The following is a 21,549-nucleotide window of genomic DNA, read 5'->3' as shown; positions in this document are numbered from 1 at the left end:
GGCGCTGGCTATGTCTCAGGAAATGGGGATAGGCGATCCCAGCCCGAGAGCGCCCCCTCTCGGGTCGAATCGCCTCCTTCCCCTGCTGGGGGCCCACAGATCCCACTCCTGCGCATTTGGGGAGCTCTTTTCCCAAAGGCAAAGTCGGTGTTAGCTGCCGCTAAACGCGTTGTTCTCCGATGCAAACATTTCCTCCCCAGCCTGTGCACCTGGACTAGAAATCGCCTCCTAGACACTCGCCTAGTTCTGCAGGGGAGGGCGATCTGGCAGGCATGATCCTGGAAGTTGGAAGAATCCGCAGACTAAGGGAGACACAGAGCAGACCCAGACTGCTCCCCAAACCCGGGCGTCGTTATCTGGGAACCCAGCCCCGCCTGCAACAGAGCGAGGAAACGGGGCGGGGAGCTTTCAATTTGTTCCAGTGATGGCTCTAACTTAATAAGGCGATTGATTAGCGCTCAAAGTGCCGTTTTAATTAGCCGCTTGTTAATTAACATCGCAAATGAATTTCCTCTTCTCTGATTGGCATCTTCGCTCTGTGCTCTGAGGCTTTCGGTTCCCCTCTGCCTCCGTGCCTCCATTCCTTCTTAACCTCACGAGTTGATGGAAGAATCACTTCCCTTCATGAGGCCTTATAGGATTCAGAGTTCTTTTTACTGTGACAGGCCTGTGTCACACGGGGGCCCTTTAATTTCTCCAGGAGCCTGCCTTCAATTGACAATATTTCAGCTCAGGAGGGGGAAATAAAAATCTTTCCACCCCATCCCTTAGTCTAACTCCCTCTCCTCCCCGCCACACACACTGCCTTCCCCTTGTCACCTGCCACCTTCTCTATCTTCTTACCTGAATTGGAGGAGACCTCTTCCTGGGCCCGCTAAGCTCACCAACCCTTCCAGAAATCTAGAAAAAAGAAAGGAAGCACAATGGGGGTGGAAAAAAGGGATACAGTGCTGGGTTGGATCTTGGGACCAAATCTGAGAGACAGTGTAGCTTGCTGGAAATTCTGCTGCTTGAGTCTGTGGACATCACTGTTAGTTCCTTTTCTCTCTAAAGTGTACAAGAATATTCTGTCTCTTCCTGCTGCCCTCAAAAGAGATCCCTAGAGCCAACCTATGCCTACAGTTAGCAGCACAGCTCTACAGGCAGATCAAACGTTTGACAATTTGTAGGCATTTGTGCACCTTTAGTACTCCTAGCTACCTCAGAAATCTCTCTATATCCTACTACTTGAGATGTGCCCCTTTTCTCTCATAACTGAACACACAACTTCATTTCCTTTGGAAAGCCTTTCTCTCCTCCTAACCTCCCACACTCTTTCACACCTTCACTATGGCAGGTTCAGATTTGCATCGTGGTATTTATGACATTTTCTAGCACAAACTCTTGTTAACTCTTCAAGGTGGATTAGTGTCCCTTTCTTAAGCACCCACCATAGAATACACATTCATTAATGCCTACGGACTGAGTGAATAAACAAAATAAATGAGGGAAGGAATAAATGGAAAAAATATGGCTACTGGGTATTGCCAATGGCTGAAGATAAATGCCACCTTTGTGCAGGGCAATTATCAAACTTTTGCTTCAAGTTTTGTAAAGAGCTTTGACAAAGGAGGCCTTATTTGGCCATCACAGCCATCTTATTCTAGGCAAGAACTATTCTCCTCTTTAATAGAGAAGGAACTTGGGGAGCAGAAAGGTTAAGTGTCTTGCCCAAGAACACTAGAAAGTAGTAAAATGGGACTAAAACTCCCCTCTCCAGCATTCTTTCCTCTACATCTCTGCTTACCTTCCTGCCAATTAGTAACTGTAATCCTAACCCTAATACACATCTAACCCCCAGGGAGAGCCAGGTTCACTAGATCACTTTCAAACCGCTCATGCCACTTGGAAATTTTATTATAGTACCAAACCTATGTCTCAAAACTTTCATCCCCACCAGAACAATCAGTGATTACACAGACTCTCATTTTAACTTGTTCCTGTTAAAAAGGACTTTTCAGTTACGTTATTCTTTTCTCTTATTTCTTATTTTTTCCATATTTTACCTTTCTCCTTTCTGCTCCCAATCTCCATTCTCTCTGTTTCAGTCTATTTAAGGCACTCAATTATGTTATTTTCATCTCTCTTTCTCTCTCTCCTCCCTACTTCTTTCTTTCTTTAGAGCTGCGAGGACATTTCTCCTTCGTATATTATTTTTCTAAACAAATATAACAAATCCGAAGCAGTTAAAAACACATTGATAAGACCGAAAACAAAGAAAGAGAAAACTTCCGACGTTTCTGTTGCTTTGAAATGGCGAAAGGTCGCACAATCGTCCGGGTGTCCTTAGAAGGTAGATAACTCATTTGTGAATCTTGCATCTTCTATAGAGAGAAACAATAGCCGGCCCCCTCCTTTCGGAGTTCTTGGCGCCGCCCAGTGGACAGAAGTGCCTTTGCACCTCATTCCCATCAGTGGGCATTGTCACGATATGGACCCTTAGAAAAGTTCAGATACAATGTGATATGATTAAATTAAATATGATAAAAAAGAAACAACCCTTCCAAGTTCACCTTAGTCTGTGGGTGAGTTTCTTCAAAGTTAAGTTCCATTAAGAAACTCCTGGATGCTCCAGTTTAAGCACAATCCTAGATACCAAATCCAGGTGGTGAAAGTAGATAGATAGTGTAGTAAGAGACAGAATTTGTTAAAATAAGCTAGTGTTTGAACTATTCTCTGCATTCAGAAAGGAGTATCTTTGGTGCTGATCAGCAGTGATGTGTCCTTCACAGCCAGGAAGAAAAAGTTTGTTTTCTGTTATCCACGGATGGCAATTAACTGCTTTTTGGGCAACAATTCCAAAAATCTTTCAAAATGAAAGATTATATTTAAACTCATGTCTGTTTAGGGGCTTTATTTATTTGTATTTACATTCAGTGAGGACATCTGAGATGAAATCCAGTTAATGGATTTCCTTTCATTTGGAAATGTTATTAATCCACACTCTATTGTAGTTCTGAATTGTGATTTTTAAAAATGAAAAGTGAGTTATGGTTACTTTGCCAGAAAATGCATGACTTCTTGGATGTATACATTATATATACTCTCAGAAAAAAAAATGGCAAAAGAGGAATGTGTCTGGGGAAGAAAGAACTAAGAAAAGTTAAACAAGACTCCAGCTCTGAAGAATTTGTTTTTCCTTAAGTTTGTGGTCTGGTTCTCAAGGTCCTGTTTTGAATTTTTCAGGCCATTACTAGCATTTTCTCTCTGGAGTGAACCAAATATAGGCACCATGATAAAAGTCAAGGTCATGCTTTCCTCGCACCATTTTCTCTTCCCTCTGGGAAGAGGGGAACTGATCTCCTAACATGCACCCAGAGAAATCTTCTATGATACTAACCTTTTCTTAAGAAAATATGATCTGAGACATTCACAAAGTGAGGAATACTGAGTTGCCATTTGCTTTGCTTTAGAGTTGTCATAAAACACCTACTGTCTCCTGCCCCCAGCACTCCCACGTTCCACTCTCCCTTTCTTTTCAGGTTTCACTTTTTCATAGGGTCGTATTTCCACCGTCTCCCCTGCCAATATTGTGAATTATTCCAAGCAAAAAACCCTGTCGAACCGCCCAACACAAGCTGAGCGATCAGCCTTTTGAGCTCTTGAGTCATTTTAGGCGTCGGAACAAAACAAAAACAGGCTTAAATGAATTATTTATCAAGGTCGAGAATGATTTGTGCAGTGCCGTCAGTTCTGGATTTTAATTTTTTCTCCCCCTCCCCACTTTCAAACATCCTGAATACTCTCAGAGAAGGGAGTGCACGTTGGAGACCCCAGGGCTAGGAGAAAACGCACCTCATTCAGGAAGTCGGTGAGCGATGAAAACAAACGGAAGCACCCTAATCGATCTGTGAAGAGGGGGGACATGCCTAGCGTCCTTTTGCAGTCTTGGCAGCGCTCATGCCCTTTCCACCCTTCCTGCGGTGGTCAACTGTGCAGGAGGCCCGGGGTGCCCAGGCCACGAGGGTGAGCAGCGCTGGTTCTTACAGGCCGCGCCTTGAGACCTTTGGTAAGTTGCCCTTGTACTTCCTGGCTCTGTGGTCGTATTACCCGGTCTGGAAGGCCAAAGCCTGGCCCAAAATCTCTCTGGAGAGTCTACCTGGTCGGTACTCAGTTTCTGAGCCAAAGGCAGGCAGATTCCACACCTCTCCAGCCTAGGGTGGCCCGACCCCTCCGCGGCCACAGGTTCCCAAGTGACTCTCTGGCCCCAGAGGCTAGCTTTGCCTGCAGTCCGTCCAGCGTCCCCGCCTAGTCCCCAACAACCCCGGGCTGGGCTCCTTCTCCGCCAAATTCCTCTGGCCTTCTGAGAAAAGCCAGAGCTGGTTGGATTCTGCATCTCCCCACTGCATCTCCCTAGGCAGCCCTAGGAAAAATGGCACGCAGATGGTAAAAAGCAGTTCAACACACCCTTGGAATAGCGCGGGCTTTTTCTGGGTCAAACACATCCATTTCCCCAAGAACACGCGAGGAGGACGAGTGTCCCCCCCACGCCCTTCCGGACCTAGGGTTCACACAGAAGCAGTTCCTACCGAAAGGCAAGATCGTGTCCCAGGAGGTCACTTGCCTCCCTGACCCTCCTCCCCTCGAGCTCAATAGCAAAAAGCTGTTGCCCAGAAAACGACCTTCAGAACTGCAACTAAACCCCAGATTTCGGCCCAGCCCTTGGAGACTTTAAAGGCCATTTTCTAACATCATTCTGCATCTAGTCACGGAAGCGATGCCAGCCCCACAGATTCATAGGGTTCTTAAAATGGTAATTTGGAGTAAATTGTAACTCAAAGAACTTTGAATCATTCATTAGCACCTTATAATTACTCTGCTAATTAGGTTGACACGGCACTTAATCAGGAGTAATACGCCGTCTTGTCACTGGCACTTCCCATTACTCTGACATTCAACAAGAAACGGGTTGGAGACGTCCTAGAGAAAATAATGCAAGTTGATACCCTCCGACGAGGCGTCACAGTCATGCTTCGGGTCCCAAGTGGATCCACAGTGACTGTTTCCTTTCCAAACGAGCGGCTGGCCCAAAAGGGTGGGGATTGAACAAACTGGCATGTGGTTCAGCTGTGACACAGGTTGCAGACCCACCGCTTCGGTTCCTGAGCCCCGCGCAGCCTAACGCCACAGTGAACCCCGGCTGCCCTTCACCACTACAGAACGCTTCGGGCATTATCTCCCCTGATCAGGAGAAAGTGTCTGGCCAGGCATTTCTTCCACACGGGCTCTCATTGGAGACAAGTTGGGTCCCCAGTTTTGAGCCGGAGTCCGGGGTCTTCCCCAAAAGTGCCCGGGCCCAGGACCTGGCTGTATCTTCCTTAGGGACCAAGCCGCTGGGCCCAGCCCGAACGCTTGGGTTTGTTTGGGGACAGAGAAATCAGAGCTCAGAGCCATCCCGCCCGCTCATCCAGAGCTCCAACTCCTCAAGTTACACGACTTCCGTGGGTTCTTTCCGGGACCCCCTCCTCTGTTCTAGTGTCTTCCCACTATTTCAGCGCGTGTTTGGGGAGGCTGCGAGGGCGGCGGCGCTGGCATCTAAAGGTAAGTCGGCCCAACTCCTTTTCCTTTCTTGTCCTTTTTCATTTAACTTCTTTAAAAAAGGGGTGAATCCTTACTGTTTTTTTCTTTCCTCCCCTTGGTTCCTTTTCTCTAGCCTCCCTCTGCTCTCCTCCCTCCTCTGCCCCTTATTTGTGATTGTGGACACCAGGACCACTGGACTAGGCGTTTGGCTCAGGGATGCAGGCACCGGGATGCTCGGGTTCTCAAAAGAGCAGCGGGTCCTAGCTGCGTTGCTGACGGACTCGCGAGCCGCGCGCCCATTGGCTCCCGGCACGTCGGCGTCGTTCGCTCGCGCGGGCACGGCCAATGGGGGCGCGGGGCCGGGCGCGCGTTCTTGGCGGCGGGGGCGCGGGCCCGGCGCGGTTCGGCGCGGGGAGCGGCGACAGTGGCCGTGACGTCACGGGAGGGGGTCGGCGCCGCCCGCGAGCCGCCGGATTACAAGCGAACGCGCCCGGCAGCGGCGGGAGTCGCCCGGCGCCGCGTCTCCGCCGTCTCCTCCGCCCGCGCCTGCTCCTTCTCTTCTTCCTCCTCTTCCTCTGGTTGCCGCTGCTTCCGCAGCCGTGTCTGCTCCACAACTTTCCAAGAAAGTTGAGAAACTCGGCTCTGGGGCGGCCGAGTAGCGCGCAGCTGCCACCTCGGGAGCCGCAGGGGAGCTGCAAGGGCGCGCGGCTGCCCGGGCTTCGCGGTCGCTGCACCTGCCACATCCGTAGCCGCCGCCGCCGCCCCGTGCCAGGCTGTGGGAAGACCCAGGCGGCGGCGGCAGCGGCGGTGGCGGCGGCGTCGGGGTAGCTTCCTGCCGCCTGCGCCTTCGTCTGGGTCCCGGGCGCCGCCGCCGCCGCCCCACGTGCGCAGTGGTTCCCCGAGCGCATCTTCCGTATTTTTTCAAAAATTTTTGTAACTTTCCCTTCATCTTTCTTTCTTCCCACCCCTACTTTTTGCAGAAAGGAAAAAAAAGTTGTGTCGAAAGTGTCCAGTAATTGTCACCTCCGAATTAGCCTTCCTTCCTCCCCCGCCTCACTTTCTTTCTTTTTTTTTTTTTTAAGGCGGCGGCAATATTTAGTGTTTATTTTGTTTTACGATTGATAGCTTCCTTGGCTGGTTCTGGGCAGCTGCTGAACGGCGGAGTGGCGTGGACCTCATGTAGAAATGACAACAATGGAAGGGGCCAGCGGGTCGAGTTTTGGAATAGACACGATTTTGTCCAGTGCCAGTTCGGGCAGCCCCGGCATGATGAATGGAGATTTCCGCCCGCTCGGTGAGGCCAGGACTGCGGATTTTAGGAGTCAGGCCACCCCGTCCCCCTGTTCGGAGATTGATACCGTAGGAACGGCGCCTTCTTCTCCGATCTCCGTCACCATGGAGCCCCCGGAGCCGCATCTAATAGCAGACGGGCCTCAGCATCACCACCACCTTCACCATAGCCAACAGCCTCCGCCGCCAGCAGCGGCCCCGATGCAAAGTTTGCAGCCTTCGCCCCAACAGCAGCCGCTGCCGCCGCCGCCGCCGCAACAGCCGCCGTCCGCGCAGCAGCTGGGCTCGGCCGCCTCGGCCCCCAGGACTTCCACCTCTTCTTTTTTAATTAAGGACATCTTGGGCGACAGCAAACCTCTGGCGGCGTGTGCACCCTACAGCACCAGCGTCTCCTCTCCCCACCACACCCCGAAGCAGGAGAGCCACGTCGTGCACGAGAGCTTCAGGCCAAAGCTGGAGCAGGAGGACAGCAAAACCAAACTCGACAAGCGGGAAGATTCCCAGAGCGACATCAAATGCCACGGTGAGTCGCGCCGCCCTAGCTCTCGCAGCCGTCCGGCTTCTCCTCCGGATTCCCTCTCTCCCCTTCAGCGTCGGGTGAATCTCTGCTGTGGAGTTTTCCCCCGAGTTCTCCGGCGATGGGGCGCCCGTCACAAGACTGTAAGCTGGAGGGAGGCCTGGGCGTGCGATTTGGTAACTCATTCCAAGTTCTGTTTATTGTTACATTGCCAGCCCACAACCTTCACCGCCATCAAGCTCCTTTCTTTGTTTTACATAATTTTAATTTATCGGCGGGGGTAGCAGCGGTGGAGGCCATCTGAGTGGAAATACTTTTCGTTGATAAAAGGGACGGACTTGAGGTTTTCCTAGCCGAGACCTTGGGAATGGGAATGGGAATGGGGGAGGCAGAAGAGAGAAATAGCTCAGCAAGCAAGCGGTATCTTGGAGTGTGAATAAACAAACTGGTGTTTATTGTTTAATGCAAATGATGATTTCATTCTCCACCCTCACCATCACAGAACTTACACGATTTGATGACAAAAAAATTTCTTTGTCGATTAACAGCAACTTTCAAAAAATTAGATTGTGATTAATATAGGGAAGACAGTAAAAATTTATAATCAAGCTTTTAGAAACATCCTTCTTAGCCCATGGCCACAACTGAATTATCTGTATCTTAGGAAGATTTTTGGCCCCTTGCAAGTAATTAGGAGTTGGCAATTATAAAAAATTTATGGAATTGAATTTTTTATTGAAAATCAGAAGATGACAAACAAGTTGTCCTTCAACTCCCTGTTTACATTTGCTCATCCAACAATTTCATAAATAAGTGTTGTGGTTTTTGCATGACAGGAGTTTTAACATTCTAGGAGAGTTCCCCCCCTTTACTGGTAAGTTTATTATCATTCTTATTATTAGTCCTGTTTCTCTGGTAAAGATATATGCTGACTGTCTGGAAGGTAGGATATTGCTCCTCATTTTACTATTATAGTATTAGCATAATAGTGTCCAAAACAGATGTGCAGTCTGGTCTGGCGATTTTTTGTGCAGCAACCTCCCCAGTGGGTCAATTAGAGAGATTATTGTTCTTCCTGCAGGGAAGATCAAGGAGCACTGCACAAACGGGTACAAACAGAGAGGGATTGACATATCGATTTCCCAGCATTTCAGGAAAAAACCAAAGTTGACAAATAGAATCCGGAAATCTCTGTGCTGTCACCTGGATGGGCGCAGTGATTTTGAGCTCAGCTCGTGCCTGTGTGACAAATTCTTTTGGAAGCTTTAAAAGACCTGATGCAGGTGGCTGCAGAAAGCTTGATTCCTACATTTCCCAAGCGCATCTGAAAAAAAAGAGAAACAAATGCCTGTAACTCTCAGTAGGAAGAAAAAAGTAAAATGGAGAAGGTCCTCCCCTCCTCCAATGGAGTAGAAAGACCCTTTGAAAAGTACCAAATCAGAGAAACTAAGTCATAATGAAAACATTAAAAAAAAAGAAAAAGGACAGTGTCTCCCTTAGATCAAGGAAGCAATAACAAGAAGAACTCCTTATTGGAAAGTATGTTTTTTTTTTTCTTTTCAATTATCAACCACGTGAGAATCGGCCATGAATCCCTTTAGGGCCTCCAAACAAGGCCTCATACTCTCCAGTCAGAAAGTGGTCCTCTTCTTCTGTATTGGCTAAGGCCCAAATATATGTGTGAGGGGGGTGGCAGAGTGTAGTCCCCTGAGAGCAGCGGCTGGCTTGGGAATGTAGCACTGTGTCACAGGAGGACACTCCATCCTTCCCCACTCTAGCCTAACTTATGGCTGTGGCTGGGTTTTTATCATAGGAACAAAGGAGGAAGGAGACCGGGAGATTACAAGTAGTCGAGAGAGTCCGCCCGTGAGAGCAAAGAAGCCTCGAAAAGCCAGGACAGCTTTCTCCGACCATCAGCTCAATCAACTCGAGCGTAGTTTTGAGCGGCAGAAGTACCTGAGTGTGCAAGACCGCATGGACCTGGCTGCTGCGCTCAACCTCACTGACACCCAAGTCAAGACCTGGTACCAGAACCGCAGGTAAGGGAGGCTGTTTGGGATAGCAAAGGGTCTGGCTATGTAAGTCATGACCATCATACCAGGCTTCTCTCCCGGCCTCACGAGACTCTAAGAACTGAGAGTCAGACAGCCTGGAGTGGGCGCTTGGGTGATTCAACCTGAGGCAGGAATTAGCCACACACTCCCCCACCCAAGGTGAGAGAGACTGAAGGAAGGACAGCTGGAATTTAGACTTAGCACTTCTAAGTGTTTAAGTGTCTTAATAGGGGCTACTTTCCCTCTGAAACCTGAGTTGCTGGGATCCCCCCTTCATCCCAAAATCAATCAAGCCACACCTTCTCAAATTGAGACATCTGTGCATCTGACACTTAGGCACAGAGCCTGTGTGGTGGCAGCCCTTGGGCCCGCCTCAGGCTGGTTCCAAATGTCTATAGTCGGCAATACTGCCTGGCTGATGCAGTCCCCACAGAGCTGTCCCACCAGCCTTGGCTTAAATGTCCTCGCTTTGGCCTGTGAGGCGGCTGGAGGAGGTAGGGTCCAAGCCTTTTTCTGTGTAGTTGCAGAGACTAGGAGAGCCGAGCTGGGTGAAAGTTGGATTGGCAGCCACAGCCTGGAGAATTGGGCAGCTGGCCAAGTGTCTGGACTTGGGGGTCCGGAGGACTGTCCTCCATACTGGTTACCTCCACTCTTACGTCTTGACCTGGAGAAAGAGTGCTTAGGAAAGCAAAAGAGGCTGGCAGTGCCAGCAGGGTCCTGACTTCAAGAGCGGAACCTGGGCAATCCCAGGTGGAGGTCCTCTTCTTCCAAGCCTTGTCCTGATCTTTTCTTCCCCTCCTTTCCTGTCATTTGTGTTCTAATCATCCATAAGTGTGGTTAGAAATGCCCATCCAGTTGTCATCTTTACCATAATTTTCTGTCTCATTACATACGGTTTCAGCCACCCTAATTCTGTCGGAAAACATTAGTGTCATTTGTAGCCAATTTAAAATGGGCGACATGTTTATTAATTTGGCTGGAGCTGCCGGGTATGGATGGCCCACCAGCCCTGCATTCGTTCATAAGGCATTTGAGTAAATGGCCTGCTCATCTCTCTTCATCTCCTCTTCATAGCTGGGTGTGTGGTGGGGGAGGGAGGAGACGGGAAAAGCTGATCACAGGTTTTAATTGTTGCTTTCTCCCTGAGGAGGAAATATCTGGAAATGCATCCTCCTCCCCCCAACAAATGGCCGGGAGGTACTGTGCCCTTGGGAGAGTCCTCCTGAAACGAATTCTGTTTTGAGACCTTGTCACCCTCCTCCCCCTAAGCCCCCTGCTTAGTGGAAGGTCCTGTGAGGCTGATGAGAGAGAGAGATCTCCACAGCCTGCGGCCTGAGAGGGGCAGAGGTCTGAGGCTCAAGAGTCTCTGTGTTTCTTTGTTTATGGCTTCTTCTCTCTCAGCCGGGAGGAAAGGGAGAGGGACTGAGAATGGACACTTTGGGATTATGGTGTGCATGTGTGTGTGGGGGGATGTGGGAAGGGAAGGAAGAGAGAGAGGACTGTCCATGGAGAGAATGGTCTCATTTGTCCCCCAGGAAAGTAGCAGGAAGTAGCCTGCTATAAGGGGGACGACAGCAGAGCTGTGGGATAGGATAAGACAGCAAAGCTGGTAGGGCTTCATCTGTGAGTGTTTCACACGTTAAGGATGTAATTTACAAAATTGACTTTGGGTTATTTTGGTTCAGCAAGGCTGGAGCGGGAGATGGGACGCATCCTGGGTGGCATCTGTTTCCCAGTCTTCCTGCCATCTGGGGGAGAGAGAAAGGAGGAGGTGGGAGAGGGCCAGAGAAGGGGCCGGGGTCTTGATGCCTTCACAGTGTCCACAGCTGCTGGGGGCCCGCACCCCGCTTTTTTTCAGGACCAAGTGGAAACGGCAGACGGCGGTGGGCCTGGAGCTTCTGGCCGAGGCGGGGAACTACTCGGCACTGCAGAGGATGTTCCCGTCGCCTTATTTCTATCACCCAAGCCTGCTGGGCAGCATGGACAGCACCACGGCGGCGGCGGCCGCCGCTGCCATGTACAGTAGCATGTACCGGACTCCCCCGGCACCCCATCCCCAGCTACAGCGGCCCCTGGTGCCCAGAGTGCTCATCCACGGCTTGGGGCCCGGCGGACAGCCCACCCTCAATCCCTTGTCCAGCCCCATCCCAGGTACCCCGCACCCCCGGTGAAGAACCGGCAGTGCAAAGGTGTTGCAATCCCGCCCCCAACCCCACAACCCGGACAGCTGCCTCTCCTCTCCCAGCGCTAGGCCACCAGGCCTCCCCGGCAGCGGACCCTGGCAGGCTGAGGAGAAAGAGAGGAAGAGGCTCACCAGTGGGCGGGGGACCCTCAAAGAGGAGCCAGCCCTCTGCTCTGCGTCCCCACCCCCTGAGATAGGGCTGGAAAGCTCCCCCACAGCAGTGTGACCGGTGAACGCTGAGCCCACACAAAGTGAGACCAGTAAGTGAAAACATCGACACAAACAAAACCTCAAGTTCTTTAAAAAAACTGACTTTTGGGACCAAGAGAAGGGAGGGAGGGGGGAGGGCTACGAGGGAGGAAAGAAGGGCACGGAGCAGAGCGGAAATTGGTGACGGACAGATAGCCTCGAGTTCCAGGCAGAGGCGATGCCCTGGACATTCCGTCTGCCCCAGAGAAAAGAGGAGGGTGACTGAGAACTTTGCACTGATTTCTCATGACCTTTTTTCTTTTGGAAAAGTGGCATGCTCCATAATATGAAGAAAATGTACATTTGAAAGACTGAATGATAAGTGATATATCATATTTATTATATGTTGTCCAAAAAAGAGTCACTTATATACGTTAGTAAAAACATGATTTTTCTTTTCATGTCTTTTTGATTCAGTAAAATAAATACTTAGACAAAAATATAGATTTTTTTGTGATTGAAAATTACAAAAATAAAGTTTATCTTTTTTTAACAAGCGATGAAATCCAAGGGAGCTGATTTTGCTGAGCGGAATGTACTATGATGAGATGCCTGACTTGGTTTAGAAAAAAAATTCCTTCTAGAATATGAGGAATTTACACTATCTGTAAAGACTTGGGGTTGGCTTGTATAGAAACAGGTCCATTTTTCCTTCTGGCCTCTTCTGAGCTATTATTTGATATGTGTGAGCGCCTTTCTTTTAAAGTGAATGGTTTCAGAGCAGCCCGTGAAGCCGAGGGAGAAAGTCGGTATTTGGAGGCTGCTGGTGCTAAGTGGACGGCCAAGGTCTCCAGCTGTCCTGACTGCCCGCAGGCCCAGCTTGACCCGGTGTGGGGATCTCGCTGCCTGCCCCTCCCCCTCCCCCTAGGGGTCTTCCCGGGGCAGTGCTGGGCGCTGAGTGCTGGGCGGTGACGCGGCAGGGGCCGGGCCTCGGGCGGACACTCCTCGGGCCTCGCAGCTGTTCTGCTGCCCGCGGCTGGGCGCCCGCGAGGCCCGGACAGCCTGTGAGCGGGGAGGCCGAAGGGCGAGCAATTAGGACGCCCCGGGGGACTCAGGAAGGCCTCACTAACAAACCCTTGTCGCCGCTTTGATCCTTGCCGCCTCCTTCCTGGCGGCCCGCATCCAGCCCTCAGCTCCACGCAGGGCTCGGCGTGAGTTCCCCGTGCTGAGGTGCCTGGAGCAGGCAAGCAAAGATGAACCCTGGCTGAGACAGGCGTGCCAAGCCTTTTATCCGCGCCCGTGGGACGGCTCGGACTGCAAAATGAGAGTCCCAGAGTATGGTGGAGGCTGGTTGCCGGCTTTAGGAGTGTGTCTGTGTCTCTGGGTGTGTGGCCCGTGCGTGTGTGCGTGTAAATGCTGATAGCACCCTGGCAAAGCCAGCTGCAAGCACCCCCGTGCCAAACTGGCTTCCGCCCAGGCTTAGTGCTCAGGACTGTATGAGGGAACCACTAAGTGGAGACTACAATCCCAAGCCTGCTCCCACTCCTGTCCAGCTCCCAGGACACTTCTGCGCAGCCAGTCAGCCTGGCCCCCTGTTTGGGTTTCCTGCACCTATCCTCACTTTCGCCCTGGTACAGTGACAAAGGGGTAAAATACATCCAGATCTGGCCTCCAACTTCCTCTGATGCTTGAACTCTAGTATAGAGTTAAAAATATTTTTAAAAATGTGAAGTGGTGGGGGAATATATGTCAAAGAGGGGTGGGAAGGAAGAAGGGAAGAAAGAGGTGAAATCCAGGCAGAAATTGCCTCGGGCGCTTTGAGCAGACCTTGGCTAATTAAGGAGTGGTTTTTTGCAGATTTCTTTCAGCTCATCAATTTGCTTTAAACTCTTGGTCTTGTCTGATTGTAACAAAAGGGTCTGGATTGGCCCTTCTCATTTTCTGCCTGCTGAGCTGGGACAAAGTCAGACAGCTGGGCTTGGCTGAAAATTGAGCACCGCTGTGTCCAGTGGGATGCCCAATGCCTGGGCACTCAGCAAACTCTCCTTGTCTCTTGTTAGCTGTGGTTGGGTTTTTCCAATTGAGTTTAAATAGTTTAAAAGAGGTCTGTTCCACTTAAACAGGCACTTTCCAAGGTTTGAGGGGGCTATAGCTTCTGTTGCGCACTGAACCTGAGGCTGGTCAGCTTTGGGTAGAAAGGGGTCCTGAGAGGTCACAGAGTTCACACATACAAAGAATTACCTGAAGCCCAGGCTGGGAAAACACCTAAACCCCAAAATGCCAAACAAGGCCACAGCACCCATTTGTTGCCAGCAGCTCAGCAGGCACCCTGCCAGGGAGTCTATTTTCTGCTGATACACTCTGGAAGCTGAACTTGGACTCCCTAGGTGGGCAATACAGGAGGAAGGACTACACCTACAGAGACCAACCTTACCTTCTGCTGCTAGCAACTACTCTGGATCCACCAGAGTTCCTGTAAGTTTGGTTTTCTTCCAAGTCATGCTTTCTTTCATTCCCTAAAACCAAATTGACTAGCTCAAAGTGGTCAATTCTTCTTTTAAATTTGTTTTGGTTACTTATCGTTGCGTGTAAGTTGGCAGATTGGGTGTTGGGAGGACAGAAAGTTGTCCCAGGAACAGATTTGGGTGGATACTGAGTTCCTTCTTTTCATTCTTGGTTTTGATTTGTTTTGTTTTGGTTCTCTTGCAGTACTGCAAAGGGCACCCGGTGCCCTAGGATTCAGTAGTCCCTGAACTACTGTTTAAAAGTCAGACATGAACTCTTCTTCTGGGCCTGCTCAACTAAGTTGGGGGGTTGGCTATGAGGTAAGAAGGCAACCAGAGGTTTTCTGACATGGAAGGATCAAGCATACAAGCAAAGGACTTTTCTCATGGGAGATCTGGAGTTAGTTACAGAGGCCCAGAGGGACAGCTGTTTCTGGGAGCTGCGCTCCTTTTCTTTTTCCCACCTTCAGCTGGTGTCTGAAGGGCCCTCCATGGCTGGGCTCCATTTGTATTGCTTCTTCTGAGGTTAGCAAAACAGAGACTTTTCAGTGGCAATCTTGATTCCTCAGAAATACAGGAATATGAGCTTGTTTCAGAGAGATACTTAAAAAAACCATAAAAATCCTTTAGATTTGCTTTCCCTGAGATCAGGTTAGGGACCCCAGAAAACCCAACACAAATCTGTGCTAAGTATGCAGGAAGAAGGTAATTCACCGGCTAGCAACTTGCTGTTTCTAGCCCAAGCCAGCGGATTTTCAAAGAGTTGCAGAGTAATGATTGCTACTGGGTTCCACGCCTCCAGCCAATATACCTACTGCTCATGTCAGTTTATTTTTGCTCCACGGTGGCAAATTAGAAAGCTGGACATCCTCTCTTGTAAATAAAATTTCTTATTCTCCCTCCTCCCTCCCTGCCACCTGACTCCTGCCTAGGCAGCCCTTCCCCAGGAGCCTGCTGGATCCCACCTCCCCCCTTTAAACAGGTGGCTTGTGAGTAGTTTGTTTTGTTATATTTTTAACTTTCTAAAAATATTTGGAAAAGCTCTCCACAGGGCTAAGGAAACTTTAGTTCTTATTAAGCCACGTGGTTACAGAAATATACTGGAAGAGAGCTGCTTGGTTTTTGAAAAAGCCAGGCACTGCTTGAAATCAACATGCTTGGAAAAAAACGGACTTTCAACCACTGGTAAACACAGTCAAGGGCAGGGTCAGCTGCCCCTCAAAGGGAACTGACGTTTCCTCTGCAGCTCTGAATCCTTGGTGAGGGACAGCTGGCTTGCCTCATGTCCTGCCTGTTAACTAGAGAAAGGTATGGGCAGATGGGGGAGGGGGAGGTTCTCCAGGGCTGACTTCGTGGACTCTGGAAATGTCCCCACACATGAGTCTTCCACTAGGTCTTTCTCCAGTCCTACTTCCATGGCCATCTCCAGACTTCCTCTCTACCATTTGTGTCTCTTCCTAGAATTGGGCCTCCCTCCAGGGCCCAGCACCTAGCCCACACCCTTCTTAACTCTGGCAGACCAAAATGCCTCCGGGGCTGGGTAGGCGTGTGTGTGTGTGTGTGTGTGTGTGTGTGTGTGTGTGTGTGTGTGTGTGTGTGTGTGTGTGTGTGTGTGTGTGTGTGTGTGTGTGTGTGTGTGTGTGTGTGTGTGTGTGTGTGTGTGTGTGTGTGTGTGTGTGTGTGTGTGTGTGTGTGTGTGTGTGTGTGTGTGTGTGTGTGTGTGTGTGTGTGTGTGTGTGTGTGTGTGTGTGGCGGAGATGTGCTTTCAGAGAAAGGGAGGTGCCCTCGCCTCTTGTTTTGAAAAACCAGGTCAGCTGTCTCAGGGCAGGGAGACGACCCAGAAGGGACTTTTTACTCCCCTCCTTCCGGCTGAATTTTGAAGGTCTCTGTCAGTTTGAACGTTGCGGGTGGACCGTCTCCGTCAACCTCACATTCTCAGTTTCTCTCCTCTCTTACGTCTCCTTGTCTCTCCTCCGGGTCTCCTTCTCCCGGGTTTTCTCTCCTAGCACCACAGACAGCTCCCTGGGCGCACAAGGGAGCAAGGTGCCCGGGGCTGGCGGGTCCCGGCAGAGCCGAGGCGGCCGCAGGGGGCACGCCCAGGAACCGTCGGCGGTGCCCGCGGGGAAGGTCCGCGAGTGATTACAAAGAGCCCTTCCCGGCAGCGTTTCCTGATTAGTTCTAAGTTCAAACAGGGTCACATTCCAAAGAACAAAATCTTCAGATCAATAAAGTAATTCAAAAACCAAAAGATCTCGGGGTAAGTAGTGCTCAGTGACAGATCAACTCTAAACCGTCCCTATTTAATAAGTTCTTAGTGGAAGCCGACTGGAGACGGGGGAGGGGAGCTCAGGTCTGCGGCTGCGGCAAGGTCGCTAGTGGGATCGCTCTACATGGCATTTATTTCCTCCGCCCGCACAGCCCCGAGCGCGCTCGGCTAGCCGCTGCCCGGACGGTGTAGGCCCAGGAGAAGCGCTCCCGAGGCGGCCGCTCTGCACCTGCCGCCGCCCGGATCCCCGCCCCGGCTCCCACCGCGCGCCCTCTCCCCCGGGCTCGGGACTCTCCCGGCTCCCGCTGCTATCTGGTCCCGGAAAGCAGGTCGCCCCTGCGGGAGCCCCGCTGAAAGAAGAGGACCTTCGCGGGCGCGAGATTGAACTTGATTTAGGATAAAAGGGCCTTGTCACTTTGTGGAGTTGATGGATTCCCGCCCCTACCCACCCCCATCTCCCGCCGTCAGACTCGATTCTTTGGTGAAGAGGCTGTCGGTGGGGCTGTCCTCCCGCCCACTCCTAACGATTCGCACACACGTCGCAACCAGGGATTTGGCGAGGCGGCCAGGAGGCTCCGCGGGGTTCCTCCCGGCGCCCCCCAGTCGGCCCCATGCTCCCCCGCCTCCGGGACTGCCCAGCTGCCGCGAGTTCCGCGCCCGGGAACACAAAGTGTTCCTGGAGGAAAAGGCACGTCAGGCTGGGGCCTTATAGGCCTGGGACGGGCATCCAGATAATTTCAAGGACGGTGCTGGGATGGCCTACAGAACAGGGCCCTTGTCTCACAACTCCGTGGGCTCCCGAGGGAATGTACAGACTTCTCCTTTGGTGGAGATAATGTAATAATCTTTGCTTAGCTGGGAGCCTGTGTCTCCATCCAGCTTCACACCGGCCCCTCTAAAGGCATCAGGGCGTGATCTTCACATCTTCCCTCAGTTCTTGGAGGCCAACGCCTGATAACCCCCCACCTTCCCCTTTGGCTTTCCCCTCCCTCTCCCCCACTCTAGTTGGAGGTGTGAACATAGTAAGTGGAATTTAGGGCCGGATTGTTCACTTGTGATAGGTTGAGGCACCACTGAGGAGACAGGGTTTTCCCCAAAGCCTCTGGGCCTGGAGGGAGAGGGATCTAGGGTGCGCATTAGGGCACAGTTCATCTTTACGGGTAACGGGAGGAAAGTTTCCTGTAGCAATGTGCAGCTCTAACGCCTCTCCAGGAGAGAGGAATTAGGCATTGATGGTGAGTTGTTTCCCAACTCCTATGATGCAAAATTAGTGTTTCCGTGGTGTGAAAATAGTCCGCATTCTAAAACCAATCGACAGACAGAAGGTTAGGCGATGGATGTGCAAGTTGGCGCTATTCACTTCCCAGGAATTAAGTTGTTCGGTACAGTTTTCAAATACGGGAGTTTCCCAAGCGAAGAGACAGCAGAATAGGTCTCTTTCACACTAGTTAGGTTTTCTGTTAAATGGAATTATTTTCTAATGAGTTCATTTAAAACTTTGGATTTTCTTAGTATCTCTAATTGGATAAAATCGTCGTGTCATAATTTCGCAAAGACGCGAGTCATGTTTGGTAATAACATTGAAAATCAGATTGACCGACTTCCTCTGGAACTAACTCTTGCCTCCGACAGGCTGGGCACCTGCTGACCTGCAGCGAGGCTCCAGCCCAGACAATAACAGAATTTCCCAATGAAAATAGGGTGTATCAGAGCTGCAGCTACTTGAAAACGTCACCATCTTATTCATTTGCCCCATCTCCCACAAATTGTTCTACTAATGGAAGCTTACCAAATTCTTTCCCTTAAATTAAGTGACACCTAGGTCTTCACTGGCACTGAATGAACACACTGGGGCATCACGTTTAGAATGCTCATACAATAAGTAGATGTATAAGTGTCACATAATCTTCCTTTGCTATGCGTTGGTAGATTGGCCCAGAATGTCACAAAAAGCACAAATAGATAAACATGTGTACGGTTCACTTCCCTTTATCTTTTTTCTTTTCTGGATTGCTTTGGAAATTTCTGGCAATAAATATTTTGGATGACTCCACGAACCTTTCCAAATTTTCACTAGAACTGACCACCAAGACTAGGTTGGCACCAGAAACAGCTCCACCCACCTGTGTCACTTGGCTACCCTCTGCCCGCCCACCTCTGCCAAGCCCAATCAGAGCGCGGGACAGGAAGCTGAGGCGGCTCTTATCGCTGCCTCCCGGTTCTGCCCCAGAGGAGGGGAGGCTGCTTACGCTTGCGTGGTTGCAGGGACCAGGCCCAACTTTTGATACCCCTTTCCTCTTTATCACTCTCTTGGTATCATTTTGGGTTAAAATCCATTGCCCCTGCTAGTATCCAAAGCATGACACTTTTCAACACCACAAGACCAACTTACCCCTGGTGACCTAATTATCATCTCTGCAGAAGGCAAAATTCTTTTCCCATGCCCAAACGAAGACGTTTATTAGGGTAGAATTCTATTTGAATTTTTATAAACGTTAGGAAAACTTTAAAACAAACAAACAAAAGGAAACATTAACACCAATTCATCTCATTTAGTAAAACACTAATGACTGCTTCATTTCAGGAACTGGTAATAGGATGGTCAGGGGTCTGATAAGAAGTGTCAGGTGAGCAAATGCGAAAGAGGAATGCTTTGGCCTGCCTGGAGACTTTTAAGGCCTAGATACGCCGTCAGCTCATTCTACTCTCTATTCCTTGCTCGCTTTTGGCCTCCCAACTTTTATTTTGCTATTTCAGGTCTGTGATGTTTTCACCAGGGCAAAAGTGATAGTCTTTGTGGAGGGATGTCAGTGTCAAAAAGATGAACTAGCCTTGGAAATGTATTGGATCTTACTATTAATCAACACTTTGGAACAAAATTAGAAAAGAACAACTATTCAAAGCACTGCTTCTTTGCAAGAGTGCTGCAAACATCACAGCATTTCAAGAAGGATCCCCTTTTTTGATGACTGGTTTATGGACTTTTCTTTTCCGCCTATGAATGATCTAGGGGAACATGACTGTTACTTGATTCTGCCCAGAAATTTGGTAAAAGGATATTTCCAACAGCCACATTAATAAGTAATAGGATTTTAAGCAGAATTGATCTTCATCCAAACCCAGGACTGGAAGAAATCTCAAAGGTCATCTAGTTTAATACCAATTCTAAGATTTAGCTTTTTATACAGCATATTTGCTTAGTTGTTTTTCCCTTTCAACTCCTGTCTCCCCTCCCATTTTTTCCCCCTGTAAGGATAGGGGGGAAAAATGAAGAAAAGAGAAACGGAAGGGATTACACAACTTTCGGGTGATTTTTGACCTTCAATTTTAATGGAGTTAAATTTATGTGGCCAAGTCTTACTACAAAAGAAACCAAGACTTTGTGTAAAGATCACAAAAGTAACTCTCTCTTTTTAGACAGAATCTCAGTTTGTTCCCCTTGGTAGAGTGCCGTGGTGTCATATCTCATGGCAACTTCAAACACTTGGGCTTAAGTGATTCTTTTGCCTCAGCCTCCCAAGTAGCTGGGACTACAGGTCCCAGCACAATGCCTGGCTATTTTTAGAGATAGGGTCTCACTTTGGCTTAGGCTGGTCTCGAACCTGTGAGCTCAAGCAATCCACCCACCTCAGCCTCCCAGAATGCTAGGATTAGAGGCTTGAGCCACTGCAACAGACCTGAAAGTAACTCTCTTATTGTAAAAGTAATGCCTGCTCACTGTAGAAAATTTATTATTATTATTGTTATTGTTTTAAGATAAGGGTTACTTTGTCACCCTGGGTAGAGTGCTATGGAGTCACAGCTCACAGCAACCTCAGACTCTTGGGCTTAAGTGATCCTCTTGCCTCAGCTTCCCTAGTAGCTGGGACTATAGACACCTACCACAATGCCCAGCTATTTTTAGAGATGGGTCTTGCTCTTGCTCAGACTGGTCTTGAACTCCTGAGCTCAAGCAATTCCCCCACTTTGGCCTCTCGGAGTGCTAGGATTATTGGTATAAGCCACCTGTCCTGGCCCTCACTGTAGAAAATTTATAAAATACTGAAAAGTGGAGAGAAGAAAAATAAAATCACTTTCTATCACTCAGAAAACACCACTACTATCATTTGGCTTATTATTTCTAGATATTTGCTGTGTATTTTTATTTAGTTGTGCCATGTTTCATTCATCTGGGATGTTTATATTTTTTTCAGGTAGTAAAAGTATTTGTCTATATTATCTATATTATTAAAACTCTTTGTAGTTTGATATTCGATATGTAATAATCTTGTCTATAAATGTGTCATAATTGGGTCAACCATTCTTCTTTTGCTGAAGATTTAGGTTGTTTTTCTTATTTCAAGATCAGTAAAAATGTAATGGCCTTGAAAGCAAGATTTTTGAGAATGGCTTCTGTGTTATTGGGTGTACCGAGTTACTGTCGATCTTAAGTAGGGCAGTGGAAGCAATGAAAGGAGCAAAAGCAAGATGGTGAGCTCAAGAGGAGAAATGAATTACTAACCACGGGGATGGTTTCAGTGAATGGTGCTAATTCAGTTTGACTGAATTGAGAGCCACATGAGTTAGCCTGCGTAGGCTGCGTGAATTAAGCTAAGAACATCACTTACCATTCTTTTTTTACATGTGTTCTAAGCTTCCTGGGCTTGGGTATGAATTTGGCAGCCTCCTCATCACAGCAAGAGATATGGCTGAGTAAAAAGTAGGGAGGAAGGTCAGGTCCCTTCAGCCTTAGGTTGGTAGCATGCTGCCTGCCGAACTTGCCCTATTGTTTTCTGTGCTCTAACTATTCTGTGGATAAGGAGAGGGCTTTAACATCTAGGACTGTCAATCTGGCACCTTTCATGAGAACTAAATTCAGGTTAAAGAAAAAAAAAAAAGAACCATAACTCACAAAGAAATTTGAGGGTGGGAGTAGGTGCGGGGGGTGTTGAGGAAAAGATTAAATAGTAATAGTCTACCCTTTCATTTACATGACACACATTAACCGT

The 21,549-nt window shown here is 49.2% G+C and overlaps 1 protein-coding gene across 1 annotated transcript; it reads left to right on the top strand.

Annotated features, from left to right (window-relative positions):
• Positions 1-6,641: 6,641 nt before the first annotated feature.
• On the top strand, positions 6,642-12,347 carry BARHL2 (BarH like homeobox 2). The gene is made up of 3 exons (XM_053592217.1): positions 6,642-7,372; positions 9,180-9,405; positions 11,279-12,347. The coding sequence occupies exons 1-3, from the start codon at positions 6,745-6,747 to the stop codon at positions 11,589-11,591; spliced, it is 1,167 nt and encodes a 388-aa protein (XP_053448192.1). The 5' UTR covers positions 6,642-6,744; the 3' UTR covers positions 11,592-12,347.
• Positions 12,348-21,549: the final 9,202 nt, after the last annotated feature.

This window comes from Nycticebus coucang, chromosome 5 (genome assembly GCF_027406575.1).
Source record: "Nycticebus coucang isolate mNycCou1 chromosome 5, mNycCou1.pri, whole genome shotgun sequence".
Lineage (NCBI taxonomy): Eukaryota > Metazoa > Chordata > Mammalia > Primates > Lorisidae > Nycticebus > Nycticebus coucang.
The sequence above is the reverse complement of the archived record's forward strand: the minus strand, read 5'-3'. Positions and strand labels throughout refer to the sequence as shown.

What these genes read in the sequence shown, in the direction of transcription:
- BARHL2 (XM_053592217.1), top strand. Translation starts at nt 6,745, where the DNA reads ATGACAACAATGGAAGGGGCCAGCGGGTCGAGTTTTGGAATAGACACG. An exon ending in GAGCGACATCAAATGCCACG is followed by an intron (nt 7,373 to 9,179) that starts GTGAGTCGCGCC and finishes TTTTTATCATAG; the next exon opens with GAACAAAGGAGGAAGGAGAC. An exon ending in ACCTGGTACCAGAACCGCAG is followed by an intron (nt 9,406 to 11,278) that starts GTAAGGGAGGCT and finishes GCTTTTTTTCAG; the next exon opens with GACCAAGTGGAAACGGCAGA.